General features: G+C 33.7%; 1 protein-coding gene across 1 annotated transcript; it reads right to left on the bottom strand.

Moving 5' to 3' along the window:
* Positions 1 to 8112: 8112 nt before the first annotated feature.
* On the bottom strand, positions 8113 to 19401 carry LOC143576860 (uncharacterized). Its single transcript, XM_077060863.1, has 3 exons — positions 18097 to 19401; positions 17493 to 18013; positions 8113 to 8278 (listed from the first exon to the last, which is right to left on the bottom strand). The coding sequence occupies exons 1-3, from the start codon at positions 19399 to 19401 to the stop codon at positions 8113 to 8115; spliced, it is 1992 nt and encodes a 663-aa protein (XP_076916978.1).
* Between the last annotated feature and the right edge of the window lie 2835 nt (positions 19402 to 22236).

The following is a 22236-nucleotide window of genomic DNA, read 5'->3' as shown; positions in this document are numbered from 1 at the left end:
TTTATTCCAATAAGTTAATTATGTTGAATTATGTATGCAGTTTTGAGATTCTTAAATTTCTACCATGGATACCACCTCTTCAGGATCCTGAACTGCATTGGCATTCAAAGCTTCAGCCTCCTTTGCTCTGCATCAGCAGGAAAATTAAGCCAAAATTAGAAATTAACAGAAAAAGAACATCAAATAAATGATAAATCTGTTGCTTTCAGTCATTAATGGAGTTTTAGAAATCTCAATATCAATCAAGCTTCAATATTAATGAAAATAAACACAGTTTAGGAATGTGGAAGATAGAACATAGAAGGTGAGACATAGGGATGACAATGGTCCGGGTTCAGTCAATTGGTAATCTCAACTACATATCTGGTTGTAAAGTTGTGTCTCATATCCGGCTCAATACTCGTTTAGTATTTGTCCCTTAATTACCCATCGGGTATACACGTTATTATAAAATACTTGTTAAGATTTCCACGTACATTTCCTTTTATACCATCATAATTACCTTTTACCGTTTTATATATATAATTAACAACTATTACAAATTAAAATACGGTACATTAGATAAATATAAGGTGTTATAATAAATATGTAGTTTTTTTATGTATATGCTTCACAACATACAAATTATAAATAATATCACCTAATCCCATACCCGTCTCCACATGTGAAAAAATTTAAAACTAATTCTATAACCAACCCAATACTCTTTCAAATGTTTTGGGTTGTGTCATGTGTGTATACTGGCTGGAGTCCCATTTTTTTTTTGTTTTTTGTTTTTCATCTTATCAAGACCAATTAATGCACCGCCATTGAAATGGTGTTGAGCAACCAACATATATCAATTAATCATTGCATGTAGGATGAAAAGTAGAAGGACGAAAACGTACACTCTGCAACCATTCACAATAATATCACTTCTAATGTGTGAAAGACAAAAGATAACCACAGAATGTAACCAAAAAATCAACTGAAAACCGCACTTTATGATGCAAGCGAGAGATAGTGAATCTTAGCAGCAAATGCTGTTTATGATTGTGTGAAATGCGAACCGGGATGATCAATAACATTAATTTCAATGAGCAGTATAGACATTTACAACCTCATTTCAGTGAAAGGTAATAATAATAATAATCACACCTGACATTCGACTGCATCTCTTTCTGATCTGCACCGGTGACGATAACAGCCATAAGCAAGGAAATCAGCAAAAGAAAAGAACATTGAAACAACGATAAGTTAACCACGGCCATTGCCTCACACACACAATGTGTTTGTGTGTGTCTGAGTTATGAGTAAGATGAGCAATGATATATGTATATATGTGTGTGTGTGCAGAGAGAAAGATATGAAGTGGTGAGTCAACTCAGCTGACTCCTGCTAACTCTACGTAACAGCCTCATTTATAGAGAACAAAAGATAAAACGTTAAAAGTTAACGGCCGTTTGGTTTTGGTTGGTAATGAAAACAATTATAGCTATGGTTAAGTTAATTCTGTGACCGACGATTGCCTAGTTAATAGTTAGTTGGATTCGGGTTAACAAACATGAACGTCTTATTTAGTTATTTTAACTAAAATTTAAAATGAACACTTCAGTTACTTTGCCATGTCAGCATTATCCACTAGACTCCGTACCAACATTCAGGGAATTGTACATTTTTATATTATTATATATTATTATCATGATAGGTTCTCTATTTGTTAGTTGCGTAGAAATTAATTTTTAGTGCTAGTCCGAAATTTTCGACGGAGTTCATTGAAAGGGAATTGCTTAATGCCTCAATCTTCTACCTTTTATTATAATCATATATATATATATATATATACTAGTTTTTATCCCCCGTATTACGGGGTTGTTTTATATTGTTTGTTCTAATATTTATTTATTTTTTTTAATTTATATTTTTTTATTGTATGAAAGTTAATAATATACTTATGGTTTGAAGATAAATTGTTTCACAAATAAATTAGATGTTATAACCCGGTTTAAAAGCTATAGGTTTTGATGAGACTCGAGACCCGTTTATTTTTTTTACTATCAAATTGGTTTTTTAATTTAAATAATATATATATCTTTTTTAAAATAAATAAGATATTATTTTTTATTATATCCTATTTTATAGGATTTTTACATAAATAATTTGGTGAGAATAATTTTTAATTTAATGAGATGTTATAACCCGTTTAAGAAATATTTGGGTTTGGTAAGACCCATACCCATGAATTGGGTCAAATGCATGAGAAGCCTCCATTTAATAATTATGCAAATCTGGTGACTCCAAAAAAATGGGGAGCGACCATATCGCGACACGTAGGATTTTTATGTCTTCATTTATATACATTATATATATGTATATGTATATACTAGTTTGAGGCCCGTGTATTACACGGGTAATTGTTGAAAATTTTCTAAACTTTGACCATTAAGTGAAATACAGTCAACAAATTAATCATATATTATTAATACAATTACAATTAAATTAAAATTACAGAAATTGCATAACTAAGATTACACAAATATGTTATAAATAGGTAAAAACTTCTTTTTATATTACATTTGTGATTGTATTAGCAGATATATATTGTTTATCAAAAATCAAAATCTTTAGTTCATGTTTGCTTGTAATGATGGTCGGTTAATTTGTATATGTTTTAGTTTGTTTATTGTTTAGTTTTAACTGTTTATTCTAGAACTATCGATACTTCCTACGTGTATAATTGGATTTCAGGTCACAGGCGTTAAAGTACTCAATATGGACCTGTTGTGACACGGAATGAAGCCCCGGAATGTCCAGCACGCGAATCGATGAAATGGTTGAAGAATGCTGTAACGGGGGCCCATCGCGGTACGCGATGGGCCTGCTGAAGCACCCATCGCGTACCGCGATGGGAGATTATTTAATGTTTGACTTTGGTCAATCGCGGTACGCGATGGGCCATAGAAGACCCCGTCGCGTACCGCGACGGGTGTGCAGACGGGAAAATTTGGTTAATATCATATCTTTCATTATATGAAACCCTAACTTCGTTTTTGACGACCAAGAGGCGATTCCAGCAGTCCAAGAAGGCGATTTCCACTATCCTAGCTCGTGTCAAGGCCATATCTATGATCTATATCATCCGTATTGAAGATTCGATGATGTCGCGGCTCGGCTAATCTCCTAGAATCGCACCCGGGATGTATAGTTTGTAACCATTTACAGTTTTTCTCATGTGATTAAGAATACTTGTGTATTGTTATTGATGATTGATATATGATTATTGATGTTTGGTATTTCTGTGTGTTCGGTCGGTTTAGGTTTACGTTGGTCTGAACGATCTATTACCAGTTGCTAGATAATTAGTCATATAACTGTTTGGTTAGATTGAATACGATAAAACGTACAATTGCCCTTAACTGAGTCACACTGGCAAGGACTGTTTGATAACCAGTGCCGTGTGTAAAGTAATTGTTGACGTCTAAGGTTTGTCTGATTGATCAGTTTTTAGTTAATCGTTAATAATAAATCTGTTAGGTTGCATGAGATACTGTTTGGTTGCTTACTTGAATTCCCGGGTGTGATTTGCTTTGTTAACTGTTTACAATTCGCTTGTTCGTTCGTTGCTTAGTTCTATAAACTTATTTTAATTGCTTATGTGATCAGCACTAAAAATCATTCACTTCATAATTAAAAATCTGTTACACGAATACATTGACCACATACTCCTTGTGATACGATACCCTACTTGCTCTAACTTTTTAGAATAATTAGGTTTTTGATTGACTCAAACGACGGTCATCAAAATGGCGCCTTTGCCGGGGAGTTAGCGCGCTGAGTGTTTTCGTGTTATTTGATTTTTGTGTCTAATTTTAATTCTAGTCTTAATTTTTGTTTTCAGTTTTTATTTTTAATTTTATTTTTCTGTATTTTACGCGGGTTGTGTTAGTTGTGCAGATTACAGGTTTATGAGCACCCGCCATTCGGGCCGACAGTCTCCGTTAGTTTACGAGCCCGAAATCGAGAGAGTAGCTCGACAGAACCGAGTACAAAACAGAAACTCACAAATGGAAGACCAGAATCAGAACCAGAACCAGAATTAGAACCAGAACCAAAACGAAACCAGAACCAGAACAATAACCAATACCAAGATCCACTTCCACAAACCAACATGTTTCACCCAGAAAACATACTCGATCCACCAAACTTTAATAACCAGAATAACCAAAACAACTCAGCTCATGCCTCCAGAACCCGAAATCAAAACCGAAACCGAAACCTTAACCGAAACCTTAACCGAAACTTTGACCAAGCCGGACCGGACCATCCGCTCCAAACAACAACCCAAACCGTCGAGTTCGGATAAATATTGATGATGTTCGATCGAGTGTTCCGACTGAAGATGAGGATGAGGGTGAAGATAATAATGGAAATGAAGGTTTTCGGGCAGCTGATGATGAGGTAGATCGATGGGTTAGGAGGAATCGGGCGGTTGAGCCCGAGAATGAGGTTGATGAACCAGAGGCTGAAGGTGATAATCAGTATGAAGAAGAAGTGGAAGAGCCGGTAATTCGAAGACGGGCCGAACCCGTTAACAGACACCGAAGGGATCGAGAAAGGGTAAATCGGGCGGAACGGCCCGAGAGAGTTCGTGGTATTCCGGTTAACCGGGGCGGTATGGGAAACCCCGGGGGGCAAAGAGAAATTACATAGCCCCGGCTCATGGTGTTAACAGTCAGTTCAGACCGGCTATCTCAGACGGAGCATCCCCGTTGGTCCCACAGGAACGAGTGCCGGGACAACAAACTTTCAAGTCCCGACCATCTTACATCAACATCGTTCCTCATTTCAACGGGATGGCTTCGGAAGACCTGTATTCACACTTAGCCGGTTTTTCGGCTATTGGTGATGGTACATTCGATCAAGATGAAGTCCGGTTGCAGTTATTCCAAAATAAATTTAAACTGAAAATTTAAATATAACAAAATAATTTGTTTATTTAATGTGAATGTAAATAATAGTGATTATTCTGAGTTAGAAGAATATTAAAACATTTAAAGTTGCATAAAGTGAAGGTAGTGATTTTTATTTATAATCGTTGAAAATAGGGCTATCAATTTTACCCGTAACATGAAACCCAACCCAAGAAAACCCGTACCTGAACCCAAATTAACCTGACCCGAGAAACTCGAACCCAAGAAAATACTAACACAAACCTGAACGGATATAATTCCGGTTGGTTCTTGGGTCCGAATTCTAGGTTTCGGGTCAACCTGAAAATTTTAGTTTTATAATCATATGTATTTTTAGGTATTGAAGGCTAAGCCTTAGTCGCTAACGTTATCAGGATTTAGTCCAAGTCGATTGTTCTCATTCCACATATTATGAATCGAATGTTTATTGTTTACTATTTTGAATAAAATCCATAATAAACACTTTAATTAACACTACAAAATTCACTAATCGTCTCTTGTCAATCCATATGGAGAATACTTATTATATGTAGTAATTGATTTAGTTGAAATAAATCAATAATTTTAATGTCATATATTGAAATGACTTAAAAGATAAGGACCATATATGAAAATTGGTTGAAAAAAAGGTTAGGAGGGCTATGATATTGACAAGTGACAAAATTGGTAGGGTTTTATTAGAAGATATAGATTTCTTAACAAATCGTATCTAATTTAAAACATTCTTAATCAATCACCAATCACTGTTATGTAACTTGTGACTTAAAACTCGTTTATCTGACTATACCTTCTTTTATTGCATAATTTTTTTAGCCGTATTTTTCACAAGATTCACTCAACTATTTATGTATTTATTTTTTTTCTAAATCGAGTTGTCACAAGTTGGATCAAATTACAAACAAGCTGAGTTCAAGCTCAACTTTAAAGATCGATAAAAGAGATTACTAGTCAAGCGCGCTCACATAGTTTAGAGCTCAAGCTTGATCGAGTTGAGCCTCGCTTGGACCAAACTCAGCTCGTGAGCAACCCTACATCATGCACTTTATAATAAGAATGCTGGTGTATGGAATGTGAAATGTTTGATCGTGAAATGTTTAAAATCCACTAATCATCCTTTTTTTAGATTAAGCAACCTTAATCACAAAACTTGAACATATTGACATCCATATTAATCTGAATAATAATATGGTAATATTAAGGAAAAATCCCCGATATAACCATTTTAACCAACGATTTTCCAACTTTGGCCATGCTTTTGAGATAATACCCAAAATAGCCATCAGGTTACATCGGATCCGACGGAACCACATCAGCCTCCGATGGAACGCAACATGTAAAAACTCACCATGTGTCAAAATGTTTCGTCGGACCTGACGGAAGAGATGTGGATCCTACGAAACTTTGAAATTAGCCAACGGAGAGTTAAACCGTCGCAAGAGGCTGCTTTTGTCGGCCGACGGTTTCACCATTCCGTCGGATTTTTACACAAAGGACTCAAAATCAAAAATCTCTTAATTGAAAATATAGGGGCCTTTGTCACTTGCGCGAAGTTTTTCAACAACGGGTGTTTCGAGGAAGACAAACAATATGATTGTGTTCTCCTAAAAAAAACTAAGCAATTTATACTATGAATTTGCTTGATTTCGTGGAAACATAAAAGGAAAAAAAGCTTTAGATGGAGGTTGGTTATGGAGGTATATGGTTTGAGATGTAGGAGGTGAAGAGTTTCGTCGGATGACGAACATGTGGACATGTGACGAGATTTTAGAGGTCGCTATGTCTCGTCAGCGACAAATGTGTTTCCGTCGGATCCTACGATTCCTTATGGCTATTTTGAGGATTAAGTGGAAGCATGGCCAAAATTGAAAAATGTGTGGTCAAAATGGTTATTTTAGAGATTTTCCCAAAATTAATTTTCCTATCAATCAAATATATATTTATTGGTCCATTGACCTAATATAAACCTTATAGAAAGTACAAGCTTCACGAACATGGTTATAATGAAGAAAGAACTTGGTTAAAAAGATATATTAATAGTTTGTTTCTAAAGCAAGCATGTGCCTTCATGCCATATATTGTGATATTTACAATACATGTATTATAGCTAAATATATTTGATATATAACTCTTGAATGTATACATACTTTTTTGTGGGTGAATCTAAAGGTTTGTGTGCCGTGTGCATATAACTAACATACCCATTGCATACAAAACAATTCTAGGTCTTTACATAAAAAAAGTAATTGATTTAAATATTCAGAAATCATTTGTGAATATATATATATACCACACTAGTGAGGTCAGGGGTGTTGGAGCAATGTAGCAGGAAATAACACTTAAAGTTGAGCTCGTATCGAACTTCATACTAAGCTGGCTCAAGTCTGCTCAAAACTAAAATCGAGCTAGAATCTTAAACTTGAGCTTGACTCGATTAAAAATCGAGTTTGCTCACTTGATTCAATTTGGGTCGACTTTGCCAACTTATTTTATTATAAGGGCCAAACATATAACATTTTCTTGCTAAAGGGCTAAAAGTAATTCTTTACTTCGCCAAAGGAAAGTCCGAAAGTGTGTAAATTGCACGGTTTATTAGTTCTTGCACGGGTTACCCCTTTATAGTGACTTGGTTCCCTCCACTTTGTTTTCTTTATAAATGTAGGACAAAAGAACAATGAGTAATGTTAAACTTCAAACAAAAATGTTATTATTGTATGTTTTATAGAATTGTACAATGTGTTTTTACACATGTAATAATTTTTTTAACAACATCCGGAACTACCTCCAATAACCGAGTGAGTTTTCCTGAGACGAGATGTCAACCGTCCGTACTGATTTTGACGTTTCATTCCTAAATATCCAGAAACACCACCAAGACGGAAACAAACCACTGTGGGAAACCCTCTTGAGTCAAATTTCAAACATGAGACCTCAAAAACCCAAGCATGTCATTGAACCAAAAGACCAATTACACTTGTAACTCATTAAATTTTATTAACGTCGTTGTATTTTATATATAGTGTAGAATAATACAACCTTTTGCATTAAGTAGAGACTATATTTTCATGAGATCATTGTGTTGCATGCCACTAAAAAAATTGTGTCATTGCATAATTCGAACACTTTTGACAAACATGGTTTACAATTCCACATAAATTTGGGCCATTCAGCCCCCCATCGAAGGCTTTTTGGACGTGGGGCCAATATTAATGTTGGTAGTCTGCATAAAACTCAAGTGACTCCCATCATTGGAAAACATTCCCCTCTCACCTTCCAATTCTCCCATTTCCTTTTCTATCTCCTTTTGTCTATCATCATATAACAAAGTCAAACTGTGTTTTTATAACAAATAATATACATTTAAATTATAAGCTTTTTGGTAATCATGTACTGAATTATTACAATGTTCGACCGATTAAAAAGTAGTCTCTGAATTATTCAACATATTTATGAATTTTACCTATTAAGAATCTCCATAAAATATTAATAAAGAGTTAAATGCCATTTTAGTACATGTGGTTTGGCCAACTACGCAACTTCAGTACCTATTCTTTATTTTGTGCAAATAGCTACCTCAGTTTCAAAAAACTTGCATTTTTAGTACTTTTTTCTAATCCCGTCTATTTTTTCCGTTAAGTAAGGGATAATTTGGTAACTTTGATATTTTCTTTGTTTTTTTCTTTTCTTTTAAACGCCTATATATTGTAAACCCTAAATCCCCAAATCATAACATCAAAATCCAAATCCTAAATCCCCAAAGCCTTTCATTTGGGGATTTAGGATTTGGATTTTGATGTTATGATTTGGGGATTTAGGGTTTACAAGATATAAACGTTTAAAAGAAAAGAAAAAAAGAAATGAGAATTTGGGATTTGGATTTTGATGTTATGATTTGGGTATTTAGGGTTTACAAGATATAAGCGTTTAAAAGAAAAGAAAAAAACAAAGAAAATAACGAAGTTATCAAATTATCCCTGACTTAACGGAAACAATAGACGATATTAGGAAAAAGGTACTAAAAATGCTAGTTTTTTGTAACTGAGGTAGCCATTTGCACAAATAAAGAATAGGTACTGAAGTTGCGTAGTTGGCCAATCACAGGTACTAAAATGACATTTAACTCTATTAATAAGTGTATTTTTATTGAACCAAACATATTCTACCTCTGACCGGTTCTTTTTACGTTATTTTTAGCATTATACATATTGTTGCAGTTATACCAGCTCCACAGTCGATTATACAACCAAAATAGCCCGTGATTATCACGATCTTGATGCATGTATGCCCGATGAAAGTTGTTATTCCTAATAAACCAACTCGCATTTCAATCAGATACACGAATAAGAATTTCAACATACTAATTATAGGTATAACTTCAAATTTATTGGAGAAAGCAAGTGGATCCCCTTAACTAGTAAAAGAAATTGTAAAATAATATTGTGTCTCGGAAATAATAAATACTAGTTATCGGTTACTTTCTGAATTTTTTATATTAAAATGGGGTCAATACTCAATCGATGTTCGTACCTTAAATCCCAAGCAAAAGATGGTTGGAGAGAGGTGGGGCAGGCATATGTGTTTTGTGTTAGTAGCTTACACTCCATTGCATCTTTTACATAATAATGAAAAGTGAAAGGTATATTATGGGATTGTGTTGGGTACAAGAATTTTGGTGGGCCACATTCTTAACCAAAATAGTTTAAATAAAAAAGATAGAATTATAAAGTGTGTGAGTTCGTTCGTAGATAAAAAAAACCGTAAAGGATGGATGAAACTAAACATAAATAAGCAAACAAAACAGACCAATGACCCAACCTGGTGGAACCAAAACTATTTAAGTAGCGGATGACATTACTCAACTATATTGTACTACGTCGACCCACCTTCATAATTAAAAACGCTAAGGCTTTGCCCCAAAATTTTTGGGCCCAAATCTTTTATTATAGGCAATAATAAGAATACGATTAACATTTTAGAACACAACTAACAAGATGCTAGCATTAATGAATATATTAGAGTTAAAAGAAGGAACAAGATTACACCAATTATACCAATCGTTCCATTCTAAATATTTAGTTTGGATTTATTCTTTACCCATAAAAATTATATTGCGTTGATGTCTTTTACTACTTTTTCCGTGTTCAACTAACTTCCATTGAATAGTTTGATATTGTGGTGCAATTTTACTGTTCAACTAGTTACTATGATGTCCATTATTGATTTAGTGGTTTATTGATTAAAGTGTGTTGTAGAGTTTTTAAATTTAGACAGAATCTAATAACTACAAAATGATAGCTACTTTATATTAGACCATCCGTATATTAGACCATCCGTACTCGAGCCTTGTTGTAGGAATTCTAGGTTAAATCACCTGGGGCACCCCCCCCCCCCCGGTGTTTTCGGTCAATTTTTTTGAGGCAGTGTTTTGTACATAACGTTCAAATGAAACACATGCTAATATATATAACTTTTGGGCATTATATAATAATATAAACCTCCATTTCAATCTTCTACACCATCTTCTTCATTTTTTTTTTCAAATAACCCAACAAATACCTATCACTTTATATGGAGCAACCAAATTCTCAACCGATAATTAGGGTAGGGTTACGAATACGGACCCATGAAGAAGAGGTAGTGTTAGCAAAGGTTTGGATCTATGTTTCGGAAGACTTGGACCCCGTGTAACAACGAACTTAAGGTTTTTGGCCACGAGTTTGTTACTATTTTGTTTCATAGGGAGGATCAAGCGATCGTACAGAGAACCAAGTGTGCTTGAAATGACAAAATATTATGAGACAGATTAACGTTCGCGATAACGACACGTATGAAGTCATAACGAAAGTAAAACACCGATGGAATTGGGAATAATATTTTTTATGTATTTTGTTTATTGAATAAAGAGTTGTTTCAAGAATTTATGTATTTTTTAAATTTGTAATCTATGTGTTTTTATCTATTTTTAATTTATTGAATAGAATATTAATCTATTTTTATTTGTTAAGTTTTAATTAAAAACTTAAAAAATCAAAAATAGAAGAAAATGATTAAGTAATGATTGTTACAAAATTATGAGGAAAGTAATGACTACAATCATATTTTATAAAATATTAAAACACCGACTGAGCGTCACATAACTTAAAATAAATGTCTAAATGTAGAACATTATGCTTGTCAAATGGTCTTAAAACTAGTCTTAAATTAAATGCATACACAATAGGATATTGAAATTCCACTATTCAATAAAGGCAACTTGTAACTACTTATTTTTAAAAATATTTATAAGTTTCTTTTAATCAACAAACTTTCTTTCCCTTTCAAACTCCTATAAATCTTGCACTTGCAATAATTCAAACCCACCACTTTACTTTTATAAATGTGAGACACCATACCAGTGTACCATTATACAATTGATCATGGGTAAAAATATTTATAAGTGGCTAAAAACATGGAATAGAAGGTTGCAACTAATGTGACTGCTTTTGCTTAAAGGGCTCAAATGGGTCGAATCTCAACTATGGACACGCTACGGGTTATAACATAAATGCGGGTACTGGTTGGTGTACACTTCGTAATGAGTTTATGGAATCGATGGAACATTTTATAATTTCGTGCAAAATCGCTATTTCTATTTGGAATGTGGTGAGTAGGTGTAAATACACCCTTCTTTTAACCTTTTTTAATTTGTGATCTTATGGAATCCACAAAAGCTTGTGGACCCGGTCAACTTGACAAGTAGAAGAAACATATTCCAACTAGTGTTTCTTACAGTTTGTTGGTGCATATAGAAAGCAAGAATTAAGATTGTTTCAGTAATAAACGTCCGTCTATCAATAGAATTGTAGAAGACATAAAAAAAACTCGAGCTTTTTGTAGGTAAAAAATAAGGACAAATTTGTTTATTTGGAATGGAGTAATTGGGTTAAATTCAAGATTAGAATGCGCGTAGGAACATTTCCTGATGTACCATATCGGCTAATGCTCCCATGCTGAGGCGATGTATTCCACCGGTTGACTGCTTGTAATGTTTGTATTTTTGACGTTTGTGTGGTTTATAGTGTCTTGCTAGTTTCATTTTGTTTTAGATGAAATTTGCCGTTAAATATAATGGTTAAACTAAAGGCTAAAGCTATTGAAAACCTTTGTTGGATAAATGCAATGCAAGGGAGTTTGGTCATTTTAATGAGTTAAAGTACATTGTTGGAAAAATTGGTTATGAACTTCCTATTTACAGCATACCTACTATCATCAGCCAATGAATGCAAGCAGTCTAGAGCCACTTATTTGGCACCATTGTAAAGTCTATTTGTAACAAAATTTATATTTTTAACCAAGCAAAATTGCTAAGACACAAGTCTTAAATTTATATGATCTTGTTACTTGTTATTCCCTTTACTAACAGATTCTTATGCTATAATGCATAAACAGCTAAAGCCACAATTCATACAAATATGTAGATCATGTTGTTCTAAACTCTACACTCATGATCATGATATTGAGGTATTATCCATTGTCTTAGCTAAATGGCCGAATCTTATAGACTACATTTATGCTCCATATGTTGTTGATATTATTAACAGTTGTTAGCTGGATCAAAAACATGTAAAAACGCTAAAACCACGTAATGTTGAGTGAGTAACGGGGCAATAATTCCTAAATGTGAACACCGCCCAATCTACTAGGGAAGAGAATGGGATGAGTACATGTGACTTAGGTTAAAGATGAATCCGTTGGTATACAACTATATTTTAGCTAATAATAATAATTAAACTACTATAAATACCAATCTCGTTCCTGAGTCGAGTAGAAGGAAGAACGCAAGTGCATGGAACAACCAAAAAGAAGTGGTATTGGGCAAAGACTTTGGTCCATGTTTATGAAGGCCGTCGACTAGAAAGTAGAAACCAACATATATCTGAAGCGTTTTGAAAACGAGTACTCGGTTATTTCGTGTAAGAAAGTGAAGCAAGAGATTGTACCATCCACCAATTAAATAAAAAAAATGAAAGTGAAAGGATATGTTGATGGATATAAACATAAACAAACTTATAGATGAATAAAACCTATAACTAAAGGGGGGAAATCACATGATGTTGAAGATGGAAGTTGTTAAATGCTTTTCTTTTATCATGAAACCCGTGTATTACACGAGATAAAATAATGTATAAATTATAATAAATGATTTAATACAAATAAAAAAAAGATAATCAAGTCTCTTTATATTATGTAAAAATATATTACAAATATAGTCGTTTTATATCATCAAATATATTTGAATTTTAAATCGAGAATGAGTTGTTCTATCATCTGTATACAATAATGAGGCAATGCCATTAGAAACAACATTTAAAACAATGAGGCCTTTCGATGTGAAAAATGTAGCTAAAGCCTTTCATAAAAATGTTTTAAATTCCATACCTAGCTATAGAAAAAAACACACCAGATTTTCCTTTTTGAACAATTTCATGTAGTCCTTATAAATACATTGTTGTTCAATTATCACAATAGTCTTATAATAAATATAAAAAACAGAAAATTTGTCTATGATTTTTAAGACTGAATATTTGTAAAAATATTTTAAAAAATTATTATAGTTTTCTTCAATATGAAGATGTCTCAAAATTAAATGTTAATGTATTATTTAAACATAAACTCTTTTATATATACATTTCAGTTTTAAATAAAATATATTTATGACACGCAATTATTATATTAATAATTTTTTTTTTATATTAAGTATGTTTAGAATATAACTTATAACATTAATAATTCATTCAATAGAGATTGACCAATTAATACAACAATTTGAATTTATAATCAATACTATATTAAAAACCAAGATTTTTTTTTCTATTTTCCATCAATAGAAGATAAGTGATTTTGAAGGGAATTTGATTGTAGGAATTAACCTCAGAATGCCATGTGTCCAGAATTATTTCTTTTATTAGTATACGTAGATTTTTGGCCATTTTTATTATGGATTAAATGAATTTATTTTTATTATAAATGAAGTTTGTTAATACCATTTACTTATAACTTTTAGGAAAGTTAGATTTAGGGAAAGGGAAGAGAACAGTTTAAAAAGGTGATGCGAATCTCATGTAGAAAAGAGATGGTATAGAAGGTTAGGGATTATGGATAATACCGTACATACGTGCACCCTAACCATTGCTCTTATACATTCATTCAAAGTGAAGATATACCATGCGTATCTTGGAGTAGGGCCGGTACTGAGAAAGCAAAAAAAAAAAAATTTGAGCTAAAAGCAAAAAAGAATTTAGACCTTAATTAAAAGGAGTATTTTATTGGTTTTAAACAATTTAATTTTTATATGGGTTTATTTGGTTATAATTTTGGTTGTGTAAAAAACTTTTGTATAAAAATAACATTAACATGTCTCAAATGAGACGGGAACCCATAACCTTTTGGTTGGGAGTAATACTCCTTTGCCACTAAACCAAGCTAGTAATTATGTGATTGAGTTTAAACATTAAATATACATATTGTTATTAATAAAAATACATATATTTAAAAAAAAGTCGGGCCTAACGAGGTGTCGGGCTTGTGGCCGTCGACCACCCTGCCAACCCCAAGGGCCGACCATGCTTGGAGTGGAAAATTCTCTTATATTTATCGGGTCTTGATTATAATTTATAGTAGAAATTCCCATTGAAGATAAGTAGTCATCAAAAGAGTAGCCACTATAATATGTTGTTTATACATTGTAAGGATGTTAACGCTAATGAAGACGTGCTTATCTAATGAAAGATCTAGACAAATAAGATTCGATGAGAGCATCTCTCTTATATATTCTTCAGTGACAGATCCAGACATTTAACTCAGAAGGGGGAAAATTATCAATAAAATTATAAAGCGAACTACATTAAATATAGAAAAACAAAATACACATTACAGCCGTTCTATACGTAATTTCATTGTTTGAAAACGGTCAATTACAGTTTAATTTGAAAACACTTTAAAATGCTTCTTTTTGATGATACAAATTACACAAGCATTCAAAAAGTCCTTGCCAATTCGATTACGCAAATTTGTCGTTAACATCTTCATCGCTGAAAAAATCTTTCACCATTGCGATTCCAACGGGTAAAACTATTTCTCTAAACAAACTTTATATTCATGAATCGTCTGCATGCATGTCTTCTTCGTATAACAATTAACATATTTTTAAATCGATCATTTAAAAAAAAAGAATGGGATTGTTTAACACTTTATTGGGCTGGAAGAAATACAGAATATGAGGCTAATTAAAAAACGGAAGGGTCTTAATTAATTTTTTTAATCCAAATTATCACTACAAAACTTAATTATTACATAGGCTCACTAGATTGAGTGGGTGACTAACCCCCACTGGGCTGGTCTTCAATCCGACTATGATATTCTTGTTTATTGTTTAATTTGTATAGATAGTTCTTTTCCATTTATATGTAAATTAGTTAAGTACTTTATTACAGAAAAATCGTCAAAATAGCCACTTTAACCCTTCATTTTCAATTTTAAATCTTCAAAACATATATCGTCGGCGATGTTTCTTTATCAACCATGGTTTAACCCTGCAAACTGATGAAACTCATGCACCTATAAAATCTCCACATGTGTCAATGTCTTTTGTTAGTCCGGCGGTACTAAAGATGGATCCAAATTAATGAACTCTCTCTCTCCTCTTTCTCCCTCTAAAAAAGAAAGCACACCTTCAACTTCATCAACTTCTTCTTCAACATCCCAAAACACCAACTATCTCTCCACAAGTTCCGTCGGCAGGCAAGGTTAAACCGTTTGCAACTGATGAAGAAACGTCGGCAGTGACAGTTTAGGTGGATATTTTTGGGATTTATTGACACAAATGGCTAAACTTGAGAGTGTGGCGATCAAAATAGCTATTCTTGTCATTTCTCTTAGAGATGGTGGGGCACCAATATGGGTAGAGTGTATGGTTTTCAAACCATAGGCAACACCGTCGCCACCCCATGTGGGTAGTGTGCATGTGTTCATTTTGTCACACCCCAACCTACGGCGAAAATGTCGAGACGTGAACTGATTGCCACATCTCTCAAGGTTACTGTCATGCAACATTATAATTTTCAATATCTATTTAATAATTTCAATTAAAACAAATATTCATTACAATATCCCAAAAACAAATAAAGCATCAAACAAATATAATCATAAAAAAATTTGTCTCATTTAAATTTTCTCTAATACAATTCCTTAAGTGATCTTCCAACTGCAACTACTTCACGTCACACGATGATCTGCATATACGTTGAAAATAAAATAGTTTTGTCAACACAAGGTTGAGTGAGTAAAACACCCGATTTTCATGATTATATATTAATAAATAAAAGAGCAAACTATGTCAAGTGAGATAAGCAATTTAACCATAGCATATAAACAATCAATCAAACCATAAAGAAATGGCTAAACCGTTTCCATGCGAATGGGCATTGGTTACCAAAAAAATGAGTTGTCGATAAGCATGATGCCAAATAAACTGGACGATGGCTATTACGACTGTCGTATGATCATACTATTATGATATTATGTTGGACCTCTCCGAATGCGATTCACATAAAGCATATAAGCACATAACAAGTAAAGTATAAATTGTTAAACACAAGTGACAACAGTTGCAAGTTGAGTAATATATAGTAATAAAATAAATAGAACGCATATGTCCCCAAAACGGTTAAAAATGAGTTAAAAGGGGGAGTAAGATACTCAGCTAATCGGATGAACGAAACATAAATGATGATGTGAGAATGATGAACCCTTCGGGATACACCGACAAGGATTCCTAGTTAAATCGGATAATATAAATTAATTATAAATGATTTAACATAATTTAATATTACGAGTTATTAACAAATGAGATAATGCATACAATAGATTTGAGATTTCGATGTTATTTGGGTTATGTTGCGGTTGGAATGGTTATTAATGAGACGATTGATTCCATCGATAATTCTTATTGTGAAAAAAATATTATTAGTCATTATTTAAATAAAAAGAATTGTTTGCTTATTATATAATCTAATTTATGAATAATTAATTTAAATAAATATGATTTACGATATACTATAATAATAAACGTTTAAATATTTAATTATAATAAGTTTGATATTTTAGAATCTTTAACGAAAATATAATTTTATAAATATAATTAATACGTTCAAAATACAATGGTTACAATTTTTAAAGAATGACACACACACACACACACACACATATATATAAGCATATAGGATTTGGTTCATTTCATAAGTGCTTCTTATTGCGATAAGTGCGAGAAGAGGTCAGTGACGGAACCAGAACTTTTCTATCGGGGGGTCGTAATATAATTTCTTTACGTACGTTAAACTACATTAGTGACCGCTAAAAACATATGCCAATAACAATTTCAAATGAAAAAGCACATCAATCACCGTTTCAACAAAAAAAAGAAAAAAAAACATCAATCACCGTTTTAACAAAAAAAAAATACATAAATCATTTTTTTTATGGATTGATGTATCAGCCGGTAATTGTAACCTTCGAGGCCCCATAGTTTGAAACCGTTGTAAAACTGATTCATTTTCAACACTTGCAAATACATCTTTCTCAACATAACACAACAATGAATCAGTGAGAAAAGCATCATCCATCTTGTTGCGTAAATTGTTCTTGGTAAACTTAATCGCGGAAAAAGATCTCTCAACGGTAGCTGTTGCAACAGGTAACACCAAAGCCAACTCAAGTAGTCGATAAACCAATTCATATGTTATGTGATATTTCATCTTAACCATTTTCTTTACAAGTTCTCCGATATCACGAAGACTAGAAAAAGCTTCATTGCTTGTCACATTTAAAATGTATCGGTCGAGTTGTATCTTTAGTTGAGCTATATCAGAGTCAGAAAAATCTTCTGAGTATAACTCGGCTAGCCGTAATAATCTATCACGATCAAAGCTTTGAAATGAATCTCTAGGATCAAGGCAAGCTATACACAAAAGCAACTCCGTGTTTGACTCAGTGAAAGGTTCATTCATCTCATTAAGTAAAAGATAAACAACCTAGAAATGTGTGAAGAGAATATAATATCAAAAAAATCAAACAAGTGAAATGTTGTTAACTATGATAAACAAAAATAATATACCTGGTAAAAAAGATCAACACGAAAACGATGGAGATATGTTTGTGGCTCGTCATCAACTGTCCGTCTGACTCTGTCGGGAATGACATCTTCCATATTAGGCATATGAATTTCATTTTGAGAACAAAATGAAGTAACTTCTTTCATTAATTCTTCCCACCCTTCATCTCTATATTTCTTTATATCGTATTTAACATCTTTAATCAATCGGATGGCATTGCCAATATTTTGATTCTTTAACTGCAGAGCTTGTGATAAGTCATTCATTTTTCTTAATAAATTCAACATTAAATGACCAACAAACACAAATTCAAAATTTTCCATTTTTTCAGCCAAACTAAATGCAAGGCCTCGATTTTTTCCAACTGTGGCATCTCTAGACAAAGCAATAAGCACTTCTCTCACTGGTTTCCATAGACGTAAAAGTCGATCTATTGTTTTAAGATGTGAGCCCCAACGAGTGTCACCTGCTCGAGCTAAGCTCATTTCTTGGTTTTTACCTTTTCCTGTACAAATTTCACCCATCTCTATACGGTTCACGAATTCATCATATTGTTTTTGGCGAATAGAATCTTTCCTTTTACATGAAGCTCCAACAACATTCACAATCTTTGCAAGGTTATCAAAAAAACTACTCACGGATGCATATTCGGATGACGTAGCCACAACCACTAACTGCAACTGGTGAGCAAAACAATGAATATAATATGCGTGTTTATTTTCATCCAAAATTTTTTGTTTTAATCCATTTAGCTCACCAAGCATATTGGAAGCTCCATCATAACCTTGATCTCTAACTCTAGACATTGTTAAACCATGTTTTGCAAAGAAATTATCAATAGCACCTTTTAAAGATGATGCACAAGTGTCGGTAACATGCACTACCCCGATAAACTGTTCAATAACTTCTCCACCATCATCAATGTATCTCAAAACCACCGCCATTTGCTCCTTTATTGAACAATCACGAGACTCGTCAATCAAAAGAGAAAAGAACTTCCCTTTAACCTCATTTACAATTTTGTTTCTTACCTCCGTAGCACAAGCATTGACAATTTCCTTTTGAATTTTGGGTGAAGTTAATTGATTATTTCCTGGAGCATTTGAATTGAATACTTTATTTACTTCACCATTATGCTCACAATACCATTTGACAAGTTCAAGAAAATTTCCTCGGCTATTAGAAGTTATAGACTCATCATTCCAGCGAAAAGCTAAACCTTGGTTTAAAAGGAATCGAATCACATCAACAACGGCCGTTAAACGTATACGATAATCAATCTCGTCTTGCTTACATTGTCGTGACATCATATAATCTACATTTTGTCTTTGATCTTTGAATAACTCGAACTGAACTCTTGCATGATTATGTCTACTACTTTGCCCCCCTCATGATCACGAAAATTTTCAAACGCTTTTTTCCAATTTTTAAAACCATGGTTGATAAAAACATCATCTCCATGTTTATTACCCGTAGGAAACAAATAACACCATAAGCAAAATGCGGCATCTTTTGATACACTATATTCTAACCAACAAAACTTGTCAAACCAAGCCTCTTGAAATTTTCTCATATGACCACAAATTTTCTTTTTAGGGAAAGCATGTCCTATGGGTTGACAAGGGCCTTTTGCTATATATCGTCTTCTTACTTCCTCTCGTATATTAATCGAATATTCGGTAATTGGTTGACGCAAGGCCGGGTCACCAACAATTTCATCTTCGGATAATTCAGTTTTCTCTCGACATCTTTTATTATTATTTTCATTCAAATTAGAAGAATTTGACGAATTCTTGATGTTTGGTTTAGGTATTTTACCAAAATAGGTTTTTATACTTACATTTCTGCACATAATATAATAAAAAATTATAAGAACTTATATAATAGTATCCTAATTAAATATGTAGGAACCTAAAAGATAAACAATTCACTTTATATGATTAACTAAATTAAAAACCCAACAAAGATAGAAAAGTAAAAAAAAAAAACTAATATTAAAAAAAACCAAAAGTAAGTAAATTGACTTACTTCATGATGTTGGCGTACATGAATTAAGATTTTTCTGAAGATTTTGATAGTGACTTTTCGAAAAACGGCAGACAAAAACAATGGTACACATTTTTAATAAAGTATAACAATAAAATATTAGGTTTTTAATTTTAATTGGGCCCAGCTCTTTTATAAGCCCATACCCAGGTAAGGCTGAGGGGTGTGGAGCGCGAGAAAGGGCGCGTGAGGCCATCCGCTCGCGGCCCGGGGCGCGAGCACCACACCACCGAGGAGCGAGAGGGGCGCGAGCGCGGATTTCCAGGCGGGCGCAAGGGTGATCGCGGGAGAAGAGAGAGGAAAAGCTGGTGGGCCCACCCAAAAGAGCCGTTGAGCTCGGGTTTTTTTTTAAAAAAACCTTTATAAAATCCTATATAATACCCCTAAATCAACCCATTTTAACCATATCAAACACAACTTCAATCTCCAAACTCATATATAATATCCCAAACTCCTTTATAAAACCCAAAATTTTTTTCCCATATATAACCCATTTCATATAAATCAATTACCACAACTTCAAAAAAAAATCCAAAAACAACCCATCGTCCCAATTTTTTTTTTAAAAATAATGTCGTCGTACTCGTCTGATTCCGACTCCTCCGAAGAGGATGATTTGCTTCTTCATGTAGGGGGAGTTTTGACCGCAACTGTGGCCAATCTCTTGCAAAATCAAGCCCATCAACCCCGACTCCCGAGGGTTAGAGCACCACCTCGTGATCGTGATCGATCGGGTGCTAACGATACTTTGATGAGGCATTATTTTAGCCCTCAACCGGTATACGCGGAGTCGGATTTTCGAACTCGTTTTCGAATGAGCAGGCAATTGTTCACGCGTATAGCGAGTGATTTAGAGGCACAGTATCCCTTTTTTCAACAAAGGGAGGATGCTAGGGGTCTTCCCGGTTTTACCCCTCTTCAAAAATGCACGGCTGCTATCCGTCAATTAGCGTACGGCATCTCGTCGGACGCTTTGGATGAGTATTTACAGATGTCGAAAAGGGTTGCACGTGAATCCCTTCATTTTTTCTGCCAAGGTAAAAAACATTAATTTTACTTTTTATTAAATATTTATTACATTTTGTAATATATATTGTACGTAGGAGTCATATCGACTTACGCTCGGAGATATCTGCGTAAACCTACAACGTATGACATCCAACGCATATATGAGGTGCACGCAGAAAAACATGGTTTTCCTGGGATGCTAGGTAGCATCGATTGTACGCATGTTGGATGGGCTATGTGTCCAACGGCCTGGCGAGGTCAGTTCCACCGTGGTGATCATGAAGGGCCGACCCTCATACTTGAGGCGGCGGTGTCACAGGATCTTTGGTTTTGGCATGCTTTTTTTGGTGTTGCTGGGTCAAATAACGACCTTAATGTTATCGATCAGTCACATTTGATCAACGACCTTATCGACGGGGTTGAACCACCTCAATCTTTTGTTGCAAATGGAGAACTCTTCAAGTACGGGTACTATCTGGTCGATGGTATTTACAACGAATGGGCTGTGTTAGTTCAAGCTTTTACAGATCCAATCGCCGACAAACGGAAGTATTTTACGAAGAAGCAAGAGTCTGCTAGAAAAGATATTGAAAGAGCTTTTGGAGCTATAAAAAAACAATATTATGTTCTGGCGAACCCGATACGTTATTGGACTCGGGAGAGGATAATGGACGTCGTCTACACGTGTCTTATCCTACACAACATGACGTTAGAAGACGAGGGCAAAGCTATATGCCAAAACTACCAAGGTGACATTCCGCCACAACCGTCCACAATCAGTGATCAACAAAAACTTCATAACATAGCAAATATCAAGAGCCGTGAGATACACGGGGAGCTTCGACATGAGTTGGTTGAACATTTGTGGGCGAGGCGACCAGATGATCTTGTATTAGATTAGTTTTATTATTAAATATTATTGTTTGTTTAATTTTTAGTATGTTTTTTTTTTATTATGAATTTTCAAAAAAATGTGTGTTTTTTTAAATAATTTCTTGTTTTTTTAATAATACGTTTTTTTAATACATTTATAAAAAAATAAAAAAATAAACCGCTCGCGCCCCCTCTCGCGCCCCTCCACACCAGGG

Source organism: Bidens hawaiensis, unplaced genomic scaffold (assembly GCF_021521415.1).
Source record: "Bidens hawaiensis isolate Kalapana, Puna unplaced genomic scaffold, B.hawaiensis_p1.1 tig00028323_1, whole genome shotgun sequence".
NCBI lineage: Eukaryota > Viridiplantae > Streptophyta > Magnoliopsida > Asterales > Asteraceae > Bidens > Bidens hawaiensis.
Note: the sequence above shows the minus strand (reverse complement) of the source record. Positions and strands in the feature narration are given on the sequence as shown.

Coding starts and splice junctions, on each gene's coding strand:
- LOC143576860 (XM_077060863.1), bottom strand. CDS start 19,401: ATGTCACGACAATGTAAGCAAGACGAGATTGATTATCGTATACGTTTA. Junction 18,014..18,096: donor GTGTTGATCTTTTTTACCAG/GTATATTATTTT, acceptor ACACATTTCTAG/GTTGTTTATCTTTTACTTAA. Junction 8,279..17,492: donor CAAACTATGGGGCCTCGAAG/GTTACAATTACC, acceptor ATAAAAACACAG/TTTGACTTTGTTATATGATG.